The sequence below is a fragment of the Leiobunum rupestre genome, chromosome 6 (assembly GCF_980474605.1).
Source record: "Leiobunum rupestre chromosome 6, qqLeiRupe1.1.hap1, whole genome shotgun sequence".
NCBI classification, from domain to species: Eukaryota; Metazoa; Arthropoda; class Arachnida; order Opiliones; family Sclerosomatidae; genus Leiobunum; species Leiobunum rupestre.
In genome coordinates, this window is record NC_143389.1 from 67461607 (window position 1) to 67489567 (window position 27961).

Consider the following 27961-nt stretch of genomic DNA (forward strand, 5'->3'; position numbering starts at 1 on the left):
CGAGCAGCGTGGGCATACGACTTTTGACGGACGATAGCACGCGCTTCCATGTAGCTGACATCCTCGGTTCGGCGGACTTGCAAGACCCGGTGTTCCCTTTTCAAAGAGAGGCACCCCGAAGACTTGGAGCTGTGAGCGCCCTTGCAGTTAACGCAATAAGCTGTCTCCGAGCACCGCTTGTTTGGATCAAAAGCATGATCCTTTCCACACGTGCCGCAGACTTCGTGTGTAACTGTGGACCTACAGGTAGAGGCAATGTGCCCATAACGCCTGCACCTGTAGCATTGTAATGGGCGAGGAGTGAACTCCATAACTGCGAAGCTCAAACGATAGCAGAAAATCTTCCGAGAGACGGAATCTTTTGTAAATCCGATGACGTATGTGTTAGTGTGGCCACCTAGGCGACGGACGGACTTGAAAGCTTGGTGTCGAAAAATTAAAGCCTCCTAAATATCGCTTTTCGAAATCTCCGTCGGGACGTGCATAATTCTCCGCAACGCAACGTCCGAGGTCGACAGGGAGCCCGCCAGCCAAAATTTAAAATCGCCGAAAAAGGTCGCTGATTTGATCGCATTAACATGCGCCTCTGTTTGTGGGAAGACCAGCAAGTCCCCTTGCGGGAGCGGCGGGAAAGTTACCCCTTCTCCAAAAACACTAACGGTATGCTCGTGAAGCTTCTTCGTACCCAGGTTTGTGATTTTTTCTCCTTCCAAAGCCGGTTTCAGGCAGAGGGGGGGGGGAAGCCCACTCCTGCAAGGAGGCACCCCAAGTCTCGGAGATTCCTGTGATGCGCGGGGGGACGGCGCACGTAGGTTTGTTCCCCAGAGCTCGGCGAGCGCGAGCGCTTGTTCGGCTTTTCTCGGCGGTCCACTACAGTGTACCCGGTCAAATCCTCGTCAGCTGGGTCAACTAGCTCCATGGTTTGAGATTCGCCGGTGATTTCCGAAGAAGCAGCCATTGTCCCGAAAAGAACCAAAAGGCGTTGGCGAAAAATTCAGAACGGGGAAAACTAACTAACTAAGGAGGGAAGGGAACTGGGAAAACAATTAAAAAAGAAAGTATGCTGAGTTGGCATAGAAAAAAAAAATGAAAATAGAGGAACTGAGGAGGGAAAAGAAAGAGACGGAGTCAACAAAGACACGTCCTATCTCACCAAGTCCAGCGACCAAAAAAGTCTCTAATAGACTTATATGGTTAACTCGAACCAAGGTTCCTAGAAAAATCTCTTATATAGGTTGGCGCATACAGCCTCTTTTCATACAAGAAAAACCGAACACTCCCGTTAAAAAAATGGGAAAGATATCTGGTTCCCCCCCCCCCTAAAAAAACGCGTCACTGGACGTCAGGCAACAAGACGTCTCTCTCTTTTGTCGTGAGAATCGAGTATAAAAATTTATCTCACTGCTCAAACGCGAGTGACGTCGCCGGAGTTTTATTTTGTTTCACTTGTTAATTCAGTAAGGAAAGAAGGCACACCCTGATTAATATCAACCGCGTTTAATATCTATTATTAGATGGGATACTCTTGTGATGGGTTTTAGGATACCTCTAGCTTAAGTAAACTGACAATAAGATTTACTACCGCATACGTATCCACCGCGTTTAATATCTATTATCAGGTGGAATACTCTTGTGATGGTTTTTAGGATACCTCTAGCTTAAGTCACCTGACAGTAAGATATACTACCGCATACGTTAACCGTGTATTGAATTTTAGAGAAAAAATCGTGTTCTATTGTGAGAGAGCTATTATATTTTAACATAAGTAACATAATGTTTAAATTGTAATTTTACCAAGTTATAATACAACTAGCTGGGAAGCACGGCCTCACCGCTCGGACGTCTATAGAGAAACAGACGCAAGACAGACAGACAGAAGACACTTAGGAATTAGTATAGATGAAAAAAGAAACGACAGACAAATGGAAGTAAACTATAAGCCCCCTCTAATTCGGTCTCCCGAAAACACGAGCTCCAGAGACGTTACACCCCCAACAAGAGAGGAGCAACATTTTTTCCGGAATGCGCCCCCCGTTGAACTCGAACTAGTTCTAGTTGAATGATGTAAATGTAGGTGGCATCTTGGATTAAAAACGTGTTACTGGATATTGCACTCTACCTTCGGCAATGCATTCTCGGGCGCCTTACGAATGGCCCCAAAAAAAACGGGGCGGGGTGGGGTTGTCATGGAAATGGTGATACAAGTAAATCTGGGCGCATGCGCGTAACGTACAGTGATTTGAAAAAGTTACTGGTTTTTTCGCCATTAAGATCCTTCTTGTTATGATTATTTTGTGGTAAATAGAGATTTATAATATTTGCGCTAACTTCTAATTAAGCAAATACTATTGAAATTGAATATTATGGGAAGAACTAAGCACTGTGCTTATCCCAAATGTAACAGCGACTTCAGGTATGATAGGAAACCACATATGTTAGGGGTATCCTTTTTCGCTTTCCCATTGAAACTCATACCTAAAATTATTAAGACTATATAAAATCTTACAGTGCGTTTTAAATACAAAAGAATAGAAGATTGATTACGTTTTAACGTACCTGAAAACTGATATAACGTTTTTGATCCAAGCTGTGTATAATTCCCGAGGGGCAGCTAACTCCAATGATTATTAGGACACCCCTCGTATGATTAAATCATGATTAGATTAGATTAAAATTAAATCTGTAGCTTTGGCTGTACAAAGATTAAAAATGATTAAATCATGACTAACTTTTTAATCATGATTATTAGGACACCTTGTAACAAAGTGATCTGCCCCTCGGTAATTCCTTAAACCTAAAACGCCGTCTTGTTTGTATCATAGAGACTAGTCTCTATGTTTGTATCACCAAAACGCGAAAATTCAATAGATGGCGCGAGCGGCATCTCAGACTTTTGAAAATCACTAAATTCCCGGAGTGCAATATCCAGTAACACGTTTTTAATCCAAGGTGGCATTCGCATCATACCAATAGCAATCCCGCGAATTTTAAATGATGGTCTGTAAGATGACTAAAATTTTATTAAATAATGAAAACCAAACTAGTAGTAGTTTTAAAATTAAAACTAAATAATAAAAGTCAGTGTCGTAGGAAAGTTTTTGAGTTTGGTAATATGCGTAAACAGGAAGGGTTGCAAACTCCATTGACTATAACTTTCACCCCCTTGACAAGTTTCTCTATAGGGATTTAATGAGTTTTTGGTAAGAAATTTCCAAACATATCACAGGCCACAATTTATTTTCCTACCCATTTTCTTTAATAGAGTAACGAAAATTATCTGAATGCTCCGCAATCCAGATCCTCCAGCGTTGCATCATTATTCCGGAAATTTTAGCAACATAATGCATCGCCTTTTTCGTAATTAAATGAAAACATAAAATTTTGTATTAAATATCAGTCCAACTCAAGGCAATGCGAAACTTGCAAATGCACTTAAGACAGCTCTTGTGCTGCTTCCACGTAGTATTTTTGATTTTTTTAGATACTTCAATGATCACGCAGTTCATGTCTAAATAACAGAGTGGCACTTTAGTAAAACATATAGAACTTAAAATTCCCACTTCCCTCATTTATTTCTGGTAAAAATTTTGAAAGAAAGAAATATTTGAGAAACAAATAACCATTGTAGCTACTTATTTGTAAACAGTTCAAGTTTGAAAGCAGGTTTTACGTTTAGGAGAAATTGTTTGAAACCACTACTTCTAACCTGTAATCATTTTCCATTTATGTGTTACATAATCTGCTGAACCCCCCAAATTTTCAGGTTTTCTGCATTTTCTCTTCTGATTTGTATTGAGTAAATACCATAAACTGTACTACCTTTAGTCAGTGCTACGATTAAAATGTTATTTGAGTACAAGACTATTTATTTAGCATTTTAATACACACAAAATAGTCGTAATTTCTATAAGTATAAAAAAAATTAAAGATCTTTAGGCAAATCAATACCTTACAAGATAAACTACTTCTATTACACTGAGCATTTCATTTAAGAATTAGAAAGTTTAGTGGAAGCTGAGTTAACCTTGTTTACTTGCAAAAGGCAGTAAAAAAAGGGTAAAAAAGTTAAGTTTAAAAAAAATTTAAACGCTACGCAGTTTCCCGCTTGGCCTGTATTACCACTTTTGACGCAAATTAAATTTAGGTCACTTGCAGTAATGTATTACCAAAAGTAAATATATTAAAACGAATCATGTTGGGTTCTGGCATTCCATCTTGACACATAATGTTCAATTGCTCATTCTCTATGTTTTTCTGCTAAAGTCAGTCCTTTTCTCTCCAGAAAATGGATGACTATCTTCAAAAGTGCTATAGTTGAACTATTATCAAAAACATACGGAAAAACCATAAGAGAGGTTAAGGGAGGTTTCCGTATCAACATCCCTACCTTGGGCTTGAGTCTTATGGTCTAAATTAATTCTTCTATTGCCTCCCTCCTAAAATTTTACATAGCCTGACCCCCTCGTGAATAGTTTTCTACTATTGCCAAATATCACTTTATGAAGCCACTTTTTATTTGAAATTGTTTCCATTAAAATTATAAGTTGGGTATTTTTCAGAGTGAAATACAGGAAAACCCTCCTAATAATAATGAAGATATAGAGTCCCAGGATGAAAAATAATAACCTATTGTAAATACTTTATGAAAATTATGCTTAGTTCAAAATGTTTTTTTTTATTTTAATTAATATGGTTTATGTCTAATTCTAGGTTTTTAACATCTGAGATGACTATCCCTAATTAAGAAAATTTATTGCTTCTTTAAAAAATCAGTATTATTATATTGATGCTATTTATAAACTGCATTACCCTTTTCCTTTAAATTTGTAGGTGGTATTTGTATGAATCTCGAAAATACAAAAATGTTAAGTATTTAATTTTTTATACCAAGAATGAAGTATAATAATACCCAACATTGAAATAAATTAGGTCTTTCATAAAATTTAATAGAAATGCCATGCCCATCGATTCAAAAAGATAATGATAGAGAGATGGCAAGTGCCATAGAACAAAAAGAGATACTTTTGGTTTTATATATTTGCTTGAGATACTTTTGGTTTTATATTTTTGCTTTTGTTACTTTAGGGCTGTAATTTTTATAAGACACGTTTTGGAATAATCAGAAAAACAGTTTATCTCAAATCTTACTTCCAAACTAATTTTTCAATCAAAATTGAAGAAATTAAGTGTATTGTTATCTAACAATAGGAATAAACAAATATAAAGCTGAAATTTTCGCATATCTTGAAAAAAAACATTAATTATCATTATTTTCGTGTAAACTTTAACGAGAGAGTGTCAAATTCAAATTAATGCTAAAGTTTTATTATCTTTTCAGCATGGTGGGTGTTTGACCCTGTTTCTAGCGTTAACGTTTTTAGTACATCGCTTGATAAATAAATTAAATAGGGAAAGAGAGTTGTTAGTCTCTTATATTAACGAAAATGTTATTAGCTGACAGAAATCTCTCGCTCGTATTATTCATTATTTGATTCACTTCAGTATGGAAATAAGGTTTCAATGTGCTGTTTTTATATATGGTGCTTAACTAAGCCTAAAAAAATTAATTTTGAATTATTGAGATAATTACTGACAATTCATTCTGTTAAAAAAATTACGTAACTAATGAACAAGATTAAATGTGTTTAAGTCGACTTCACACAGTTTCTAAATTGCAATTCGGTAATAGGTAATTTACAATGATAAATTTTAATTTGAAATAGATGTTTCTATAATACAAACAAATATATTTATCAAATTAATTTTGGCACAGGTTTCTTAAGTCTTAGGGAATGAAACTCATGCGATTTTGGCCAACTTTAATACGTAAACACTTAACTTTAGATTATGTCTATAATTATAGTAATCCCAGTATTTAATAGAAACACCTATTACTGTAAATAAAAATTAATTATACGTATATATAATATCTACTTACTAGATTTTTAACCAAGTTTAGTTTTTTAAGAACTGTGCTAATGCAAGCTACGTAGAATAATAGACAAATTTTTTGAAATTTTAATAGTGGTGAAAATAGGAATGTGGTAATGAAATCAGTTTCAGATGGCATTGGAGGTTTAAAACGCAAAACACAAAAAAATATACAATAAAAATTTTGCTTATGCTAGTTATAAGACAATCTTTTAAAAAATCTATAAAAGCACAAAAATTGACATTAGTGTACCAGGTATTTAGAAGCGTTATACCAAACTACACGTTTTCTATAAAAAAAAATTATATACAATATAAAGAACTAAATATAATTGACAGAATAGAAGATTAAATTTAATTAGTTTTTATTTTAAATTAGTTTTGAGATCACAGATGTTTAAAAAGCTAAAAGGCCTCTGATTAAAAAGTAGCAATACTATTCTGTATCTAAATTTGAGCCACTTTTTTCCCCTTCATCTTTATTTACAACAAGAGTTAAATTATCTTTGCTACTATCCCCTTCGGAACAAATTGCGGAAGAGTTTATGGACCTTCGTACTGACGAACTGTAACGACTACTTAATGTACCAGTACTTCCTCCACTGCTAGCAGTCTCGTAGTCTTGATTACTTTGCACATCAAATGATCCTTCTTCCAACCCATTATCAGAAAATCTTTCATTTGAAAAAGTATGTATTGAAGGTGCTCCACCCAGCATTAAATTCGTTGCATTGTTATATACACTTAATACTTCAAGTGGTTCACTTTTCGGCAAGCGTGGCATGTTCGAATTGGAACAATTTATCCTAATTGAAATTTTTTCTCCTCTAACTATAATTCCTGATTCGCTAGAAGATTGACTCATGTAACCGGTGATATCCTGTGATTCAAGATTTTTATCACGATCACCTGATAAAAAGTCAAATTCTTTGTCACTAGAGGTGGGAGACGTAAGGTGGGTTTTATTTTCATTTACAACTTCTTTACCACCATTAAAGACATTGTGCCGATTTTCATTAAAATCTTCAGAATCTCCATTCAATTCTTGGCTATCCCCTTTGGCATATTTAGAAAGATATTTATCTTTAGTTAAAGAAGAATTACTATCCAGGTTAAGTTCGTCGCCCAATTCTTTCATCTCATTATCTGTAGTACTTCTAGTTCTAGATTTAGTACTGACATAATCAGGACTGTTATTTAATCCACTTGGTCCACTACTACTGTCTATTACCTGAGCATTGACCTCAGATTCATTATGAATGTTTAAAGCATCTTTGAATATTTCATATTGAGAATCTGCAAATTCATTACTTTTCAGTGGAAATGGGAATTTAACCCCTTCATAGTCGGGATCAGTTTCACTGTCAGTTTTGTTTGAAAATTTAACACATTCATATTCAGGATCACTATTTATATCCAAATCAGCTTTCCTTTGCCTCTTCACTCTTTCATATCCAGGATCAACAACACTGCCAATATCACTGTCTTTTCTGCTGATACCAATTGCAGAACTGAAATTCATGTTGGCAACACTTTCATAGCCAGGATCTGATCCATCTCCTATAAAATGGTTATTACTGATAAACTCGTATCCAGGTTCTTCCGATTCAGTTTCCCTTCTAATTCGTTCATATCCAGGGTCATCGGAATAAGTAGTTCCAATAGTTTTTAGTTTTTGATTTGTGTCTAGTAGCTTCACTGTAGTGTAGCCTGGATCAGATTCACTCGTAACATCTTTGCTAGAGCATCCAACTTCTGCAGAATGTCGCCTTGAAAGCATTCTTACAATATTAGGTTCAAATAAAGATGATGCGTGTAGTCTACCACTCACAGGAGGTAGAGCTGGGGGCTGTTCATTTGGTTCAGAAGATCCAAATACTTCATCAGACCCTTCTATTCTCAAAACGTCTTCAATTAAAGAAACACTCATTGTTCCTCCAGCCCGTTTCTTTTGTACTTTTGCATAGAGTTCATCAACATTTGAATCTTGTCGTATCCTCTTGTCAAATTTTGGAGAATCTGGAACTGCTGCGTTTAATTTATCAGTTTTATCGACCACAGAATAAAGTGCGCTAACATCTTTCGTGGATGACTGCCCATCACCGCACACACTTCCAAACGAAGACATAGAAGCAATAGATGCTAAAACCAAAAAATAGATGACTAGTACAAAAGATATTAGAGAATAATATAAGCCAAACAGTGCATAACATAATTAAGAAATGCCAATTACAATCATCTACAACAGTTTTAGCTATCAAAAAACTTATATGCACAACTAACAGCATTGTCATCAGCTTCTATATCAAACAAAAAATATTAAATTTTATTTAATGCTGTTAAATACACTAGCAATGAAAATTGTTATTGGTACCTAAATGATTTTCAGGAGCAAAATTTAAAAAGGTCTTGTCAGTGGCAACTATAGCAGTTTTTATTTTACTTGGTGGCTAAGAAATCATCTAAAAGGAGCCTGAAAAAGCCACCACTTTAAGTAGACATTTGGGGCTTTAAAACAGACCCAGAGCTTAATTAGTAGAAACCTAAAACAAGGTAAAAAACTGAGGAAAAGTTACTGTTGTGTAATTACAGCACTTTCGAACTACCAAATGCATTGCATGCAATATAACTATGGTACACTAATATTTGCAAAATGTTACAAGGTTTTGTAGTTAGATGGTCTTTAATAATAAAGCAAGAATGAACAAGCATGATTTCGAAAAATAAGATACCTTGTCGAGAATGTGCTTGTGCAACTGACTTTAAACTTTCAACTGTGGGTGGGTCAGGAGGAAATCCTGGATTTCTTGGATCAATGTGGTCATAAGTTGTTGAAGACTCACCAGAGTTAGGTCCTGATTCAATTTCAGCATATGTCTGCTCTTCATCCGGAACCTCCATGTAATAGCCTTCAGGTTCATCAAGTGATGAGCCCTTTAAAAAAATTAATACAAGTATTAGACCAACAGTGAGGTTTCTAGAATCTTTTTAGATAAAAGGAGCTAGTCTACTACTCTAGGGTAACCAATTTATAAACACCACTGCAATTGAATGCATGCATCTTAATTTTATTTGGTGACATTTTGTCTTAAATTTAAATTGGTACTGAGACGTTTACAGACATCATTTCTTAAGTCAACCTGTACACCTGTGGAATCTATGTACCAACCTGATTTGATTGTTGACGTTTCCTTAGTTTTTGTGTCTGCATTCTAACTCGTTCAAGTGGTTCCCTCACACTTATGACGGTATATGGCACTTCTCGTTGAGCAACAACTTAACATTAGAAAAGAAATGTACTACAGGTAGTTTTTTTGACATTGAGTAAACAAATTATTACCATTTTCCACAAAAGTTGTAGGTAAATTGTGACTATTTGTTGGTTGGTCAGCTAATGGAGGAGTCATGTAAGGTATCTCTGCTGATGGTATATTACCCGCAACTGCTTGCCCAGCAATTAATGAGTTTGGTCTCGCTTCATCTAATGAATGAAAAAATACAGTAGTACAATATAGACATGTGAAAGTGATAATCCTTTGGGTGTGACCTTCTTCATATTTTAGCATAAAGGAATTGATACCAAAGCACAATTTTTAATAACACTACTATGATAACTTTATTGTTATCAGCAGAAGAATAGATAGGGAAAATAAAGAGAAACTAAAACTCAATCCACAAAGATCAACACATTTGCGTTAGTATTATAAATGCTACATCATCTTGCAATTTACGGTTAGTAAAGTACTAATTACGTGAACTCTATTCTTGGGACTCAAAAGTTTTTGAAACAATTGGGACTCTTCATAAAAATGTATTCATTTCTTATAAACATTGTCTCCAAAATAGGCAATGTTCCCAAGCATAAAAGATTTCTTTTTTACTGACATGATTGATACACACGCAGGGTGACGTTTAAAATAAGACTACTTCTGCTTTTCCTTCCACCTAATTGGAAACTAGACCATGGTGGCTGCAGATTGTCTAAACCTATTCATCCTTCCAAAATAAAAAAAAATACATTCTTGCTAAGACTATAGATCCAAAAAGAATTTAAAGAAGAATTTTACTATATGTTAAGTACTAATTAGCATGGGAAGTGTAAAAATGGATCTACAGTTGTAACCTTTTAACTAGCTCAGTTGGAACTACAAATTTCATATTATCTTGAACTAAGAATTTTACCAGAAAATTTTTCAATTACTCTAAGTTACGATTACATAGTGTCTTGTGAAATGATAAAGTCAAAAAAATAAGCATTACCACTTGATGGACCAATTGATGATGATGAAGGAGAAGACATGTCATTATCAAAATTTGATTTTGACAAAGAATGAGTAAATCCCGCAGCGCCATAATTGAACACTTTCTCTTTATCTCTATCAGATGACTGTGATTCATCATAATCATCCGTTCCAGGATCAGAATCTAACTGATTTGACAGTCGAGCATAAGGATGATGTGGCTTCTGAACATGAGAATATTTGTGGCATGTTTTTAAGGCTGAAGTTCCCTCTAAAGATGCTGGTAGGCTGTCATTTTTGGCTGTGCCTTCGTTGTTTGATGATGCTTGTGAACTCTTCGAAAAAACCAACACACCCGTATTGTGAAATAAGGAAATAAGTAAATATAAAAGGGCATAAGCTCGACGGTTTACCTTAAATTTTATTTACCCTCAGTGGATACATAAACCTATATATAATAGATAAACCACAAAGAGAGCGAGGTCAATATTGTCAGGGGAAAAATTGATTAACTATTGAGCACTCAAATAGAAAGCACTATAAAACTCAGCCAGTAGGCAGAGATATGTCAATAATTATAAATTGTACACAATGCTAATTTACCAGGCATTGATATAGTCGTTGGATTTATCGAATAACAAATGGTGATGCGAAAGTTATTCCTCTAACATTAAAATAATTATTACGAGGCATTGAACATTTGAACAAATTTCAAAGACTCCACTGAGTAAAAGAAATTAAATCTTAAAAAATACATAAATCTATCGTGAAAAGCTCAAAATGAGTTCTAATTCACACATGTAAAATATTTTTAACAAAAACTTTAGTTTTGACCCCTTTATTTAAATATTCTCAAATCAAGCCACAAAAAACTATCAGTCCCATAATAGTTGTATCTGTTATATATATTAATTATACTACTTGCGATTACTAAATAATGTGAAAAATTTTCACAGCACCTTATCTGTGGTATAAAAACAAATAAGGTTTTTCTATATTTCTGGAAATATTAATTGTCAGATACTCACATGATTTTCTAAAATGTCTGGTTTGCCTATTAGGCTTAAGTCCTTTATTATCACATTTTTATCATTTGGCATAAGCTTGTTCGTTACAGTAGCATAACACTCAGAACCACTGTCTGGAGTTTGATCAGTATCGGTATCCAACGGTGGTGGAACACCATTTGGTATATCAGGTAGAGCTCTCTCAACTACAGTTCTACAAAGGAATAAAAACAAATTCAGTGGTAAGATTTACTAAACACAAGATGGAAAAAAATTTATGGAAATATTACACCCAAATAACTATTTTACGACATATTTAAGATTCAAACCTATTTAATTTCATTCAAATATTTAGCAAAATTGATATTTTTATAGTTTTTACTACATGGAATTTGGATAATTTCAGACCGCTTCCCCTGGCATGATATAAAGTAAAATTATTATTATAATAAATTTTAATTTTAATATTAATGTTTGGGAAATGATTAGCATAGAAGTTCATCTTAAGCTATTGTCTACAAGCCCAACGTGTAATTTTAATTGGACAAAGATGAGTTAGAAAATCTAGCATAAATTAATGGCTTGTCACTGTAATTCTTAGCGCCCTCAATTTGATAAGAAAAATTACATAATCCTTCATATTTTATATTTACTCAAAAATATTTTACTGTAGCGTTCGGCCATAGTGACCTAATCATTTAAATATTCCCTATTCACCACTAAAACCAATGAAGATTTTATCTGAATGTTTCTCCTGACTATTACAACACCATTATGTGGTATCATTTTTGGAAGCTGTTCATTTTAATTAAATAATATTAACTGTTACAAAATTATACATAATCCACTAAGCAACTACTAACCTGAATTTCAAATCCTCATTTTCTTCAGCTACAGAATCTCCAATAAGCTTTCCATTTGAAGCACTTCCATTTTCTGCTGGAAGATTGTTGCAATGATCCTGAAAAACATTTAAGTTTATTTTAATTAAAAATTTGGTTATTGAGGGGATTATTAAGCAACCGTTATATTGTCATAGTATCAGAATGTATGTACAGTAAAGTGACCTAAATGCAGTGGAATAGCTGTGGGGGACAGCCCACACCGTGTGCCACCCGTTTGCGGCCGTTTTGGGGGTAACACCCGACCGTGAAAAAATTAAAACTTACAAACTAGAGAAATTCAAAAAACCTTTTTACACATTTTGACTAGCAAGTAGCACACCATGATATCCGCATCAGGTGCCACCCATGCTAGCTACACCACTGCCTAAATTAGTGCTATAACAGAGTAGCCAACTAACAAAGCAATAAATAAAGAACATAATCCTAGAAAGTAGATACGCAATTTTATTCTTCTATCGTTAATTATGCACATTAAATACACTTTAAATTTGTATTTAATTACTTACGCTAAGTGTTGTCGATGGAGCATCTAAAACTATACTAGATAAACGTCCAGGTATTCCATAATCTTCAACTTTACTAAAAAAATTAGGAATAATTGACAGTTTTAAAATGTGCTGTAATGTAATAGGCCTATAGAAGTTTCTATAAAATAAAATGAATAAAAAGTGAAAAATACAATACGTTGCTCTTACGACACGAGACCGCTCAAATTGTATATTTTTCGGAAGCGAAATTTGCAAACTCACTAAAAAAGCTATATTCCTTGCGGCTGTAGCAAGTGCTCGTAGACTTGTGAAAGTAAGAGACTGTGACATAAGAGCCACATTAAAACAAAAAGGCCATGTTACTGTATAAAAACAGCTATATGGGACTTCTACCATGAATGGGTCACAATTAATTTAATCAAATACTATACATAAGAAATTCAAATACAAAGAATTCTAATTAAATATTTTCTTTAAAATATTATATCAATGTAAACAGAACAAAACTCTACCTGTTGTGAATTATTATGAACAATTTGGCATAAATAAAAGTGATATTATTACTCCGAATATGCTGAACATGGTGTTACACGACACTACAGGGCGTTCCTGTTTCTATTTAATACTGACAATCAGGGTTGGCTGGTTTAAACCAATTTCCTATTTTTTCTATAAAATTTTTTCGGCATTTTCCTGGTCACCCTGCATTTATACAAAATCAAAAATGAAACTAAAACTTCGTTCTGGTGAGAATTGTAAAAAATGAAGCTGAAACTTTATTCTGCGGTCTTGTACTCATAATAATTTTTAGTTGATTTGTAATATGTATGCACAGTTAAAAGCTAAAATTAGATTAAAAGTGAAACAAAGAAGTGTTTAAAAAACCTGATATAGGTTTTTATTAAAAAAAAAACGGGTTTTATTCCAACCCTACTGAGAATAGAAGCAGAAAGCTCCCTAGTGTTGTGTAGCACCATCTTCAGCGTAGTCAGAGTAAATTTTTTTATTTTCATTTCATTTTATTTAAAAAAAATCATTGTAACTAATTATGACATTCTCATTAAAGACATTTCATCAACAATAAAAACTTTATCTAGCTCCTCTTTCCTAGCAATCACTTATTATTTATACTCGGGGAGAATGTATATGTGAAGATTATTTTTAGCGTTTCTCCAATTCCACCCGTTGGGGCCCCCAGTATGCTCCTCCGCTTCGATAAAATCAAATACTACTGCAATCTCATTGGTTCTTAAAAATTACGTTTTTCGACGCGATTAACGCTGCTGCGAGGACGCAAAAAAAAAGAACGCCTACTTCTCCCTCCCCCCCCCCCCCCTAGCGTAACAGGGTTGGGGCCTCAACGTGTCCGTCGATAGTCTGGATATATTCATTCTCCATGAGTATAAATAAATACATTCTTGTCAATACATATTAGAGAAAAAAAACTATTTGGGGGATAAAAATTGTTTCGTTCTTACACATTGCTTTTAGCTTGGGTTTGGTGGGAGTAATTTTTTTATTGTATCACCAAGAGTATATTTATTGTATCACCAAGAATATATTTATTGTATCACCAAGAATATATTTATTTATTTATTAAGAATATATTTATTTATTTATTAAGAATATATTTATTTATTTATTAAGAATATATTTATTTATTTATTAAGAATATATTTATTAAGAATATATTCATTAAGAATAATGTATTCATTAAATATAATGTATTCATTAAATATAATGTATTCATTAAATATAATGTATTCATTAAATATAATGTATTCATTAAATATAATGTATTCATTAAATATAATGTATTCATTAAATATAATGTATTCATTAAATATAATGTATTCATTAAATATAATGTATTCATTAAATATAATGTATTCATTAAATATAATGTATTCATTAAATATAATGTATTCATTAAATATAATGTATTCATTAAATATAATTTATTCATTAAATATAATGTATTCATTAAATATAATTTATTCATTAAATATAATTTATTCATTAAATATAATTTATTCATTAAATATAATTTATTCATTAAATATAATTTATTCATTAAATATAATTTATTCATTAAATATAATTTATTCATTAAATATAATTTATTCATTAAATATAATTTATTCATTAAATATAATTTATTCATTAAATATAATTTATTCATTAAATATAATTTATTCATTAAATATAATTTATTCATTAAATATAATTTATTCATTAAATATAATTTATTCATTAAATATAATTTATTCATTAAATATAATTTATTCATTAAATATAATTTATTCATTAAATATAATTTATTCATTAAATATAATTTATTCATTAAATATAATTTATTCATTAAATATAATTTATTCATTAAATATAATTTATTCATTAAATATAATTTATTCATTAAATATAATTTATTCATTAAATATAATTTATTCATTAAATATAATTTATTCATTAAATATAATTTATTCATTAAATATAATTTATTCATTAAATATAATTTATTCATTAAATATAATTTATTCATTAAATATAATTTATTTATTAAATATAATTTATTTATTAAATATAATTTATTTATTAAATATAATTTATTTATTAAATATAATTTATTTATTAAATATAATTTATTTATTAAATATAATTTATTTATTAAATATAATTTATTTATTAAATATAATATAATTTATTTATTAAATATAATATAATTTATTTATTTATGAATTTATTTATTAAATATTTTTTTTATTAATTTATTTATTTATTAATTTATTTATTAAATATTTTTTTTATTAATTTATTTATTTATGAATTTATTTATTTATGAAATTTATTTATGAAATTTATTTATGAATTTATTTATGAATTTATTTATTAATTTTTTTTCTTTTTTTCGTTTAAGCCTCTCCGCAGAACGAAGGGCGTTTATTTAATGCAACAAGAAATATTTACAATCTTTAAAAGCACAATATTAAAAACAACCTATTTACATATTCAAAAGTCACCACCTACATTGGAAACATTTACAATTTTACAAGTATTTCAATACTGTTGTTTACAATATTGCAAATTCCCGCTTCAACAAATTCGTTGATAATTATTCTGTCGTTTTTTTTGAAAAATTCGAATTAAGTGAGGGCACAAAGTAATAGTTTCTTATTGAAATAATTTTTTAACATTATTAGAGGTTCAATATCTTTTTCATTCATCCGGTTTTGGTATGTAAAATACAGGGCTAATTTAGAAATATTCAATAAAATTACAGTCAATTTATAATATGGTATTTTTTCTGTTACATAAAACCGAGGGGCTAAGGACTCTTAGAAAGTCTGTACACCGGATTACGCTTAGATTACCACTGCCAAAGGCAGGGACTTCAAAGATTACGTGTAATCCCATTAGTACAGTCAAAGGTACGGCTCTGTACACCGATTACGCGGAGTGATCAGCCCCTCGCATAAAACCAATACAATTTGTTTTTAAGATTAAAATTCGGGTTGAATTTCTCTATGACTTTTATAATTTCTTTTAAAAACAATTGGGTTATTTTACAATTAAAAAATACATGCATTATGTCGCCGAGGTGTTTTTCGCATAATGGGCAGGTGTTTTTAACATTAAACAGTTTTTGAGCTAAGATAGGGGTTGTTATATTCCCCATTGCCATTCTCCAGAGAATATTATTCTCTCTGAAGAAAAAACATGGGTACCAGATTGGAGTTAACCGGTTATGAAAAGTTTCATCGTTATAAAATTGTTTCTGAATTCTATTTCTTAAATTAGTGGAGCTAGGTAAAATAAACCGCTTAATCTGGATTTTAGAAACATTCCCGATAGGTGTCACTTTCTCGCTAATTTGTATTTCTAGTTCGTACTTGATATTGTTTTCAATGTTATTGGTTTCGCTCCCCTTACCAAAAAATAAGTTGGTTTTATTAAGGTTTTAACCTGGTTTTCCTTAAATAAGAAGGTTATTATATAGTATTCACCTGGCACAACCTAACTTCATACTTTTTGAACTATTTGTTAATTGGTATTGAAATGGTATGAAGCTGAATTTTGATTTTTCCACAAAATCAACCTGGTTTATACCTAGAACTAAAATCATCCTTACCTAGCCAGATAAATCTTTAAATTTATTAGGTGGAACATTAATGGTTTTAACCTGGTTTAAAAACCATCCCATCAAGTTGATAGATTTCGACATGGTAATAACGTTTTTCAATTGGTTAATGATTTTAGGTCAGAAAATTACTGTATGAAACTAGTTTTTACGTAGTATTTGCACCTGGTAATTTAAAAATATTTTATGCCTGCTGATTGCAAGAAGGTATAAGCATATTGCAAATTAAAATTTTATTTTAAAAAATGCGTATATAATTAACTAAATTTAAAATGTTATTTAATAATAAATATTCCCAAATCGTATAATGTTAAAAAATAACTAATTTTCTAATAAAAAAAGCATGACATAATTAATTTATACATATACACTTGATTGATGGATTAAAATAAATTAAATTAATCTAGAGCCATATTAATTAATATTGCTCTAGCTTAATTTAATGAATTTTATTCAAAGTGTACGTATTAATTGCATTTTTATAGAAAATTAGTTTCTTAACATAAATACAATTTGGGAATATGAAAAATAAAATTTTAATTTATTAAAATTTTAATAATTATAATTATATGCATTTGATTTAAAGGAAGTTCATATTTTATTGATGGATAACTAAATACAATTAATTTGCTTCAATTAAATTGGCAGGCTCAACCAAAAACATTGTTCCCTCTTTTTCAGGAATTATAAAAAAACATGGTAAAAAATTCCAATTACCAGCAATATTGATTGCTTGTATTGTCAATTCGCTATCAATCTTTCTTATGTGATTTACAAAATATCTTTCCCTATTTGGACCATTTTGGAAAGGTGTTGACATTTTTAGTAGTTGGATTATTGCATAATATGCAATAACACATATGCAATTTGCACGACATGTACACTTGGGAATGTGTTTTACAAAATATTTAATTTTACCAAACACAATTTCATTTGGACTACTACACTTTACGTACATTGTGTTGCGTTTTTTGGATCTTACATATTGTTCGCTTTCAAGCACCACATTGTTAATTTTTAGTCGTTTGAAAACCTGAAAAATATTTATTTGATCCAAATGAGCAAGTAGTGCTTGGCGAACATAAAATGGTATATCATTAACAATTTTAGCTACACCTACAACTGAAACACATTCTTTAATTTGATCAGATAATTTGTGTCTTTTTCCTTTTGCTAACATCTTTTTGCAAAAATACTGGGAATCTGAGCCAATAGTTAATGTTTCATACCAAATTGGTATGCTGACAAAAGCAGATACAGAACATGCAATCTGCTTGTGGATAGACTGCGTTCCATGAAACATTTTGCTTAATTTTCCATTTAAATTCTCAAATTGGAAACATGAAGTTTCTAAAAGTGGACCTAAGGTAGAATATGTTTCGGACAAATGAAGCAGCCCATGAATGTTGGCTGACATATGTCGTCTACCATATAGCTGTTCAAAGTCTGAAACATATTCTATCAGTAGTGATTTGGCTATTTGCAATTCATCGATTGAGGCTCCGGACTTCCATAAAATATACATTGAAAACACTAGAAGTAAATGATGATTAAAATAAACTGGTGGCCATACATCGTGCAAGACAGGCACAGAATAGTATAACAAAAATAACATAAATTCGGAAGCTTTCCAGTATGGAATATCTTGGGTGGACCGAGGAAGACGTTGAACAAATGAAGGTGGATGAATGCAAAGCAATCTTTCGTCAATTAATGGCCTTATATTATGTAAAGAGTATGGTTGTGCAGAATACTGACTGTCTAGCAATAGTAAAAGAACTTTCTTGGTAACACCTAAAAATACAGCGTGCATGGCATCTACTGATGTTGATTTAATAATATCGGGAACCATTTTGTTTAAAATTGTGGGACCTTTAACCCCTAATAGAGACCTTCCCAAAACGTTTGTTTCTATACCCAAAGCTACAGTATCGTCATGAGTCCTTAGATTTGTAGCATGTTGATATGGATAAATGTGCACATGGGAGGTTTCTGTGATGAAATATGTTTCACCTTCTTGTGTACATGTAGAGCAACCAAATGCTCCATTATATTGAACCATATTTAATGCCATAGCTTTTGCTGGCAAGTCACAAGTTCCACATAGCACAAAACCTTGCATTATGAATGGTTCATTTTGATCTGGTGATCTGACTTCAAAACCATCAGAAAGCTTCTTGAAAGAATGGTGCATTGGTTTAAAAAAACTGTTAATAACTGGTTTTGTAACCCCAATCCATACACCTGCAACAATAACATTTTCTTGCCTAATTCTCTCCTTATAGGGGAGTTCATTGATAGCAAGGTATATTGGCCACATAGTTTTCTTTGAAGAGTTGAACAATTGAACCCCGTCTGTATTCCAAGTAAAGGAGATATTGTTTGGGTTTGAGAGTATTCCATTATTTACGTAATACTTTTGATATAAAGAACCATTGTAAATAGCAGAAATATTTCCATTGTCATCCTCCCGAAATCGATTCTGCAGCATATTATAAAAGTTTGGTCTTTCAAGCATTGCTCTAAGTTGATGTTGTATGGATAGGTCCATTTGATGACAAACATTGTAACAGGCCTAGTATGAAATTGGTATCAACCTGGTATATTACATGGTTATCAACCTGGTTTAGGTATAGTATAGGCCTGGAATGAACTGGGTATCAACCTGGTTTAGGTAGGGAATAGGCCTGGAATGAACTGGGTATCAACCTGGTTTTGGTAGGGTATAGGCCTGGAATAAACTGCGTATCAACCTGGTTTAGGTAGGGTATAGGCCTGGAATGAACTGGGTATAGGCCTGGAATAAACTGGGTATCAAACTAATTAATGATGAGTATAAGCCTAGTATAAATTTGGTATCAACCTGGTTTAAGACTAGTATTGACCTAGTTTAACTGGGTAGCGACCTTGTAATGTAAAGGTTATCAAATAGGTATTGACCTAGTTTTAAACCAAACTATTTTGTCAATATGGTATGAAGCTGGTTATGAAAGGTAGTATTTACATAGTATTATTATGGTACTTGAGACATATCCAAGGTTAAAACTAGGTACTAACCTAGTACATATAAAGAGCTATTTAAACCAGCTTATTTTTTGGTAAAAAAGATCTAATTAAAGAAAATTTTAACCCAAGTATTGTTATGATCATTACAATACTTGGGTTAAAATTTTCTTTAATTAGATCTTTTTTTTTAATTGGTTCGTCAGAGACCGTTCTGTTGCCGCCCTCAAGCTTTTATTCTCGATGGGATTTTCAAAAATGTTCTTCTCACAGTTGTAAATGTCATTTAAAAGGCGGTAGCCAGGTTTTCCATTTAGGGTGGTAAAAATTTAATTCGTAAAACGGGTTGTAAAGAATAGGTAATGTTAAAATGGTATTAAAATCGGTTGGTTTTTTTAAACGAATAGGACATGAGTGCCAAAACTCGAATAGGTCGGCGTAATACTTTGAGAGGTAGTCGTAGTTTAGGTCTATTTTTTTCATGCCTATAACTTCGTAGCTAAAGTCGTAGACATTTGTGTGTTTCAGATAATGTCGCACGAAAGCGCCTTCTACCGGATGACATTTTCCTTCGAGTACCCGAATCAGTTTTGAGAGCGCAAAAGCTTTCCACTGGTTGATCAAAGTTTGCAGACCGAAAACTCCGATAGACGGTGGTTGCGTGGTACTCTCCGCGTTGAGCCAATGTTTTTCTTTTATCCAGATCAAATCAATGCAGGTTTCGGAAAATGTAGTCCGATAATTTTATTGGAAAGAATAGTGTTGGTAGGATGTAGTAGAACTTGCTCAAAATTATGATGCAGAGCTGAGCTCTTGACTTATATGAGAGCTTCTCCGCCACTGTCGAAGCGTTCTTTATGGAGTCCATTATTTCTACGCCTAGATTTTCAGCGTAATTTTCCAAATTATTTTCTGTTGTGGTGAAAGTAATTCCTAAGATTTTTATTTCATCGTTTTTCCAGATTACATTTACAGGTTCTTCACTTCGGTTTCACCATTTTCCGAGCCACAGGCCGTTACTTTTATCGAGATTAAATCTTGCGTTACTTATAGAGCTATATCTTAGACATTCGTTAGTTAGAACTTGGAAGCCTTTTTCATCGGTGATAAATGAGTTTAAGTCATCGGCAAACGACATAACGGTTAGCGGTCTTGGAATGAAGGGTAGGTTTATAGAATACTCGGCTAAATTTTTCCTGAGATGGCAAAGAAGAGGTTCAATAGAGAGGTTGAAGAGGAAACTCAAGAGCGGGTCGCCCTGATGAATTCCCTTTCCAATTCGAAATTTAGCAGACAGCGTGTTTTGAATCTTAATTATTGCCTCTGCTGACGAGTATACGGCGATAATAAAATTAGTAATTAAATCTCCAAAACCAACGTGTGCGAGGATATTAAAAAGGTACGAATGTTTGACCCTGTCAAACGCCTTGGCTTGATCTAGAGATATTATCGCTAGGCCTTCAGTTGAGTTGAAGCTATAGTGATAAATTACATCTCTGACGACATTTGTATTTGATTGTGGTATGCTCGACGTTTGGTCGGGATCTATAATTTTTTTTCGAATTCTATTCGCAAGAACTTTAGCTAAAATCTTGAAATCTGAGTTTAAAAACGATATTGGGCGCCAATTTGCTAAAAGTTTTGGATCTCCGTGTTTATATAAGAGTATTATTAACGCTATACTAAAAGAGCTTGGTGTGGTTTTTAAATATAAAATGGACGTAAAAATATAAAATAGAGTTTCGCCAATTAAAGGCCAAAAATGACGGTAAAATTCGTTGGTAAGACCATCTTTCCCCAGTGATTTATTTTTGGGCAGTTTTTCAATTACTTGGTCCACCTCAAATTTTTGTAGGGAGCTATTGCAATCATTGGTGTCGTCTTTTGTTAATTTAGGAAGTATGTTTAAATAGTCTTGGCCGTTTTCAGTGGGTTCGTCTGCAAAAAAGGCTGTGTAAAATTTTACCACTTCTTTGAATAATTCTCTTTGGGTGGTCGTTTCACTTCCGTTTTCAGTTTTGATAGTTGACATGTTATTTACCATTCTGTTATTATCTTTTCTTAGTAGTTCCTTTGAAGGATATTTAACCGCAACCGCGTTATCTATCTTTATTCTGGTAAGTATACCATCTACTTTTTTATTTTCCAGCTCTTCTAATCTTTTTTCTAGTTCAATTTTTTTATTTTCAGGCATGTCATGTTCGTTTAAAAGTTTATTTGTAATTTGCTTTGACTCGGTAACTTGATTAACTTTCGACTGGTAAGTATATTCTTTGGTTAATGTTTTTATTTGATATTTAGTTTTTTCCCACCAGGGTAATAGGTTTTCATCATCTTGTGGAAAATCGGCAATGCGTTGTTCCCAGAATGTTTTTAAAATATTGTTGTATTTAATGTCCGTGATATGGGAGTTATTGAAACCCCTTACCAAAAAATAAGTGGTCTGGGAAATACTTTAAGTTGGTATTTGAGACAAATACCAACTTAAACCAACTAAATACCAACTTAAAACCTACTTAAAACCAACTTACAAATAATATGTCATTTTCTGACCACTAAAAACCAACTTAAAGAAAAAGGCATTTTCCCACCAACTTAAAACCAACTTATTACCAACTTAACTAGTTTACTGAAATATGCTGACCACTTAAAACCAACTTAATATCAACTTAAATGTGAATACCAACTAAATACCAACTAAAAACCAACTTATTTTTTGGTAAGGGACACCACGTATCGCTAATGTTTCTGTTGATTTGTAGGTTACTCGTGGTCAATTTGAGAATTAGGGGTAAATGGTCGGATGTTGTAACATTGTGGAGCGTTTCGACGCCTTCCAAAGGGTAGGAGTGACATAGAAACGGCCCAAACGCGCTCTTTTTGTGTGATCGGAATCACGACTCCAAGTCATTTCTTTCCCTTCGGGCTTCAAAGTACGGTAATTTATTTATTCATTCAGAATAATTTATTTATTCATTCAAAATAATTTATTTATTTATTCATTCAGAATAATTTATTTATTCATTCAGAATAATTTATTTATTTATTCATTCAGAATAATTTATTTATTTATTCATTCAGAATAATTTATTTATTTATTCATTCAGAATAATTTATTTATTTATTCATTCAGAATAATTTATTTATTCATTCATTCAGAATAATTTATTTATTCATTCATTCAGAATAATTTATTTATTCATTCAGAATAATTTATTTATTCATTCAGAATAATTTATTTATTCATTCAGAATAATTTATTTATTCATTCAGAATAATTTATTTATTCATTCAGAATAATTTATTTATTTATTTACTCATTCAGAATAATTTATTTATTTATTTATTCATTCAAAATAATTTATTTATTTATTTATTCATTCAAAATAATTTATTTATTTATTCATTCAAAATAATTTATTTATTTATTCATTCAAAATAATTTATTTATTCATTCAAAATAATTTATTTATTCATTCAAAATAATTTATTTATTTATTCAAAATAATTTATTTATTTATTTATTGAGAATAATATTTTTCACGTAATATTTTTCACCTAATTTTTTCACTTAATATTTTTCACCTAATATTTTTCACTTAATGGGGAACGGTCAAGCTTTAACCAGTTAGATAGCCCTATAGCCCATTAAAAACTAAAATTTATGGCGAAAACCGCATAAAAAAATATTGAGTTGTTAATTTTTAATAAAATAAAGAAATTTCGGGAAATCGAAGAGCGCGCGTCCGCCGCACCACCTGGTTGGTGAGACAGAAAAACCATGGCGGCGAAAATTCAAACACCTGGCGTTATTTTTCGTTTCATCTTTTTTGGCCAAAGCTATTTTTTCAAGACAAAAAAGGTACGTGTTAGTATATTGAAAGTCTGGTTAATCTTTTGATACGGAAATAAGACCACATTTGGAAAAGCTTGGCCGTTCCCCTTAAATATTTTTCCATTAATATTTTTCCCTTAATATTTTTTACTTATTAATATTTTTTATTTATTAATCATTTTTTATTTATTAATCATTTTTTATTTATTAATCATTTTTTATTTATTAATCATTTTTCATTTATTAATCATTTTTTATTTATTAATCATTTTTTATTTATTAATAATTTTTTATTTATTAATCATTTTTTATTTATTAATCATTTTTTATTTATTAATCATTTTTTATTTATTGAAACAATCAGCAGGCATCATGGTAAAATTTTCTCCTAGCACAAGTGCTAGGTTCGTAGAGAAAAATACTATATTGGCACAAGTGGGCCGTGAAAATGAATGAAGTAACTGGCGTGTTCTTAAGTCACATCGTAAAATGTAAACCAATAAGGTACAGGGCTGATTTGTATTTTTTAAGCAGGAGCTTACTTTTTAGGCATGAGGGCCCGCGAACTGGGAGTAATGATAAAAATCATTTTAACATTGTCACTTTCCTTAAGTATAAATAAACACATTCTTGGTATTACATTGTAACTTTAAAACATCCAGTTTACATTAAATTATAATTCTACATACCTGTCCTTCTCACCATGGCAAGCGCACAATATAAAAACAACAAGTATTGCAAGAGTAAACAAAACTGTCAATATTATGTATTCATATTCTGGAAAACTTGATAACAATATTGCAGTCATGGTTTAAAAAGCCAGTAGTAGTAAATCCGGTCATCATGTGATTCAACCACCAAAGAAAACATCTGTCAAAAATATTTCAAAGTTACATAAAATAAAACTAAGTCTCCAATAATTAAACATTCTATTTTGAGCTGCCTGCTTAATCAAAATTATATCATACAACAGTTAAAAGTTTGTGGCTGAATCATAAAACTCAAAAATATAAGTTTCATTAACTTTTGCTAGTATGAAATATTAAATTAGAGATCTAAGCAAGACATTTTATTTGCTCAGTTTCAAAAAACTAAAAAGCATAGAAATGTGAAAATTACGTGGCAAAGTAAACAATAACAGCTGATACTTGAATTTTAATAGCAAAAAAACCAATGTAGACAGACTATCAAGCAAGTGGTTGTACATTTCTCTATCTGCCAAAATTGTTTAAAATCCTCAGATTGATTTCAAGATCATTAAAATTCATTTAGAGATTTTACAGGAATTTTTGTTGGCAAGTTTGGATAAGTTTGGAAGATTTTTTTAGACAAAATTAAGATATTTTGAGATTGATTTTAGGATTTCCAAGTTGATTTCTAGAATTTTAAAATCGTTTTTTTTTTGCAAAAAGGGTACTATAGCTGCCCCCCCCCCGTTTTTTTTATTTTTTTTTAATAGAGGACAAGATGGGGATTATTTTAATGTTAAAATTTTTTGGCGGAAATGAATATTTTCAAAAATATGAATCTTTAAAAATGTTGGTATTCCAGTGAATTTTCCCTAGGACGATTCTTTACATTCCTAGATTTTAATACTTTTCGAATAACGTAGGACCAAGAATGTCTTTATTTATACTCAGGGAGAATGCATATGTCGAGATTATTTTGAGCTTTTCTCCAATTCCACCCGTTGGGGCCCCCGGTATGCCTCTCCGCTTTAATAAAATCAAATAATACTGCAATCTCATTGGTTCTTAAATATTACGTTTTTCGACGCGATTAACCTCCTTCTCCCCCCCCCCCTTAGCGTGACGGCATTAGGGCCTCAACGTGTCCGTCGATAGTCTCGACATATTCATTCTCCCCGAGTATAAATAAATACATTCTTGGTAGGACTGATGACGAAAAAGAAAAACTTCGAAATGCAAAACAGAACAAACCTTTACAGACATAACTATATAAAGAACAGAGAACCACTGTTGTACAATAAAACTTTATGAAAAAGATATGCTACGGCCGTTTCGGCGCTACAACTCGCGTCGTCGCCAGGTTAAACTAATCTAGAGACAATCTATTGTCGGTTAGTCCTATTTAAGTTTTTCGCCTTGAAAATGCCGATGTACCGCATATTTTTCCACAATAAAGCTTAGTTTTCTCCCCCACTTCTTGGTCTCTTTACTTGTTCGCGTTTTTACTCGAGAGTTATTGTTGTTTTATTGTACAACAGTGGTTCTCTGTTCTTTATATAGTTATAATATGTACAAGATAGTCCTTAAACATATTTAGTTTTACAGACATGTAACCTAAGTTTTGGCGCCTGACGGCGCCGCGCACTCACTTAACTCGAGCGCTGGGGGCGCACGGCGCCACCCAGCCCCATACTAAAAAAGCTATGGGTCATCTATAAGGCAACCTAGAGGACAGCACCAAGCCTTACGCATCAAGTATCGTCAACCCGATATTAATCCTGCACTCCAGCTCTTCAATTTCGGTTCCCAAAGATCCTATTTTGTACTTAACTCAAGAAAATCTGTGCATTGTGACTGACTACCACATTCCATAAATGGATTAATTGATTTAATTTTTAATAATAATATTTATCATTTCCGCTGTGTTTTTTCGCCACTATAATTTTTTATTTACATTTTAAGTTAGTAATGTTTTGCATTTCCACATTTTTCTTTTTCGCCATCAGTCCTACGTTATCCAAAACGCATTAAAATCTAGGAATTTAAAGAATCGTCCTAGGGAAAATTCACTGTAAATGGCCAGTTTTTTAAAAATTCATATCTTTGTAAATATTCATTTCCACCCAAAAAAAATTTAACAAAAAAAATATCAAGTTTACACTTGAGCAGTACACATCTACCTTGATGTATATTGGTGTGGAGGCAAAAGATATTAAATTCCTTGATGATGCACTTTTATAGATTGATTTTAGATTTTTACACCAATAGAGATCGCAAAAGGACTCTACAAATCACTAACATGGGTCATAACAAATATAAATTTCCAATATTTTTAAAATTTCCTGATTTCCGGGTTACGCATAAGAAAAATATAGGTATTTACAATGAAACATTTTACAAATCATGAGAGATCGCAACTGTTATTATAATAGTGACTGCTATAACTGTTGTCTTTCCATTAGGGAGTTGTACCACCCCATTTTAGCAATCCTATAAACCCTAATAAAGTCAGTGACACTAGTTGGTATTACAGTACGGGCCAATAATATTGTCAACATTGTTACCCCACTATTTTCAATAATAACCGTTTTTCCACTTTAAAAAAACCATCTACTTCTAAACATTTTGGCTTACCTCATACAATTTTGAAAATAAAACCTTCGACCCTACATCAACTTATTTGTGCGTAGTAAAAATTAAAACAAGAATAATGTCCTCAAATTAAGGGATGGGTCACCATTGGAACTACTTTGTAATTTAACAGAATACCAAGATAACTAAGAAATATGACAAGTAGATAAAATAAATGAAATATCCTCTTCCCTTATCAGTTTGAGAGCCAGGTTAATACAGCTAGAAAAGCACTTTATATGGTAGTTTCAGTTGATCCAAGGTAATTAAAAGTAAAGCAGAAACAAATCTTGTAGAACTTAAAGGCAGCCCAGCTTGGCCTAGTTTAATCAGTGAGTCTCCCGGACCTTAAACACGCTTCATATAAAAAATATTCATACTTAGCCAGCGGCAAGATGAAATAGGTTGTTTCAAAATAAAAAATAACCTAAAAGAAATTCTATAGAACTTAAATTTCGAAGACTCCAAGATTAAGCCTAGGTCTAGTAACAGACTGTCTGCTTCCTCGGCGACATTACAAAATATACAATCATCTGCTTTCCTCTACAACAGGGTTGCCTTCTTGTTGGAATAGCAACAAAACACGTTGTTATTTTGTACGTTTAGCGCGGCAGCAAAACACACCAGAAAAGCAAACTCAATTTTTTGTACAAGAGGAAGTGTTTCTCTAATGCCATTGAAATCGTGTTGAGTTATTAATAGTACAGTTACCTAAAAGCAAAAACCGTGTAACAACGGCTCTGTCTTATTATTTAAATCAATATTTTGAAAAATTCCTGCCAAGATGTTACGTGGTTTTTGCTTTCGTATAAAATATCGTAACTCATAATTTCTTGTTTGGGAAAGTAGATTAATTTTATAGTAACTTGAAGTTACGATATTATTTCTTTGATAAATTTTACAGTAATTTCAAGGTACAATATTTTGGAATAAAGTGTTACAAAGAGAAAATATCGTAACTTGAGCTTTTTCTATTATGACTTTGTTTTAAAGTTTTTACGACTTTTTAAAACTTTGGAAACGGTTTTAACTTAATTCACATTGGTGGAATTAGAGTCAAATAGGCTTTGAACCTTTCTAATTAGCGACAAAT

At 31.9% G+C, this 27961-nt stretch overlaps 1 protein-coding gene across 3 annotated transcripts; it reads right to left on the bottom strand.

The window, feature by feature from the left end:
- Positions 1-6057: 6057 nt before the first annotated feature.
- LOC149943244 (uncharacterized) lies at positions 6058-27408 on the bottom strand. 3 transcript variants are annotated; one of them, XM_090177777.1, is made up of 10 exons: positions 27249-27408; positions 24238-24418; positions 12591-12663; positions 12043-12140; positions 11201-11393; positions 10192-10507; positions 9272-9412; positions 9101-9207; positions 8775-8865; positions 6058-8073 (listed from the first exon to the last, which is right to left on the bottom strand). In XM_090177777.1, exons 2-10 carry the CDS (start codon positions 24354-24356, stop codon positions 6368-6370), a joined length of 2844 nt encoding a protein of 947 aa, XP_090033903.1. In that variant the 5' UTR covers positions 24357-24418; positions 27249-27408; the 3' UTR covers positions 6058-6367. The 3 variants fall into 3 exon arrangements, with proteins under 3 accessions (XP_090033903.1, XP_090033901.1, XP_090033902.1); XM_090177775.1 differs by having other exon boundaries at positions 8664-8865; XM_090177776.1 differs by lacking the exon at positions 27249-27408 and adding an exon at positions 26872-27146 and having other exon boundaries at positions 8664-8865.
- Positions 27409-27961: the final 553 nt, after the last annotated feature.

Coding starts and splice junctions, on each gene's coding strand:
- LOC149943244 (XM_090177775.1), bottom strand. CDS start 24,356: ATGACTGCAATATTGTTATCAAGTTTTCCAGAATATGAATACATAATA. Junction 12,664..24,237: donor TGCCATGGTGAGAAGGACAG/GTATGTAGAATT, acceptor TAATTTTTTTAG/TAAAGTTGAAGATTATGGAA. Junction 10,508..11,200: donor CAGACATTTTAGAAAATCAT/GTGAGTATCTGA, acceptor GTTTTTTCGAAG/AGTTCACAAGCATCATCAAA.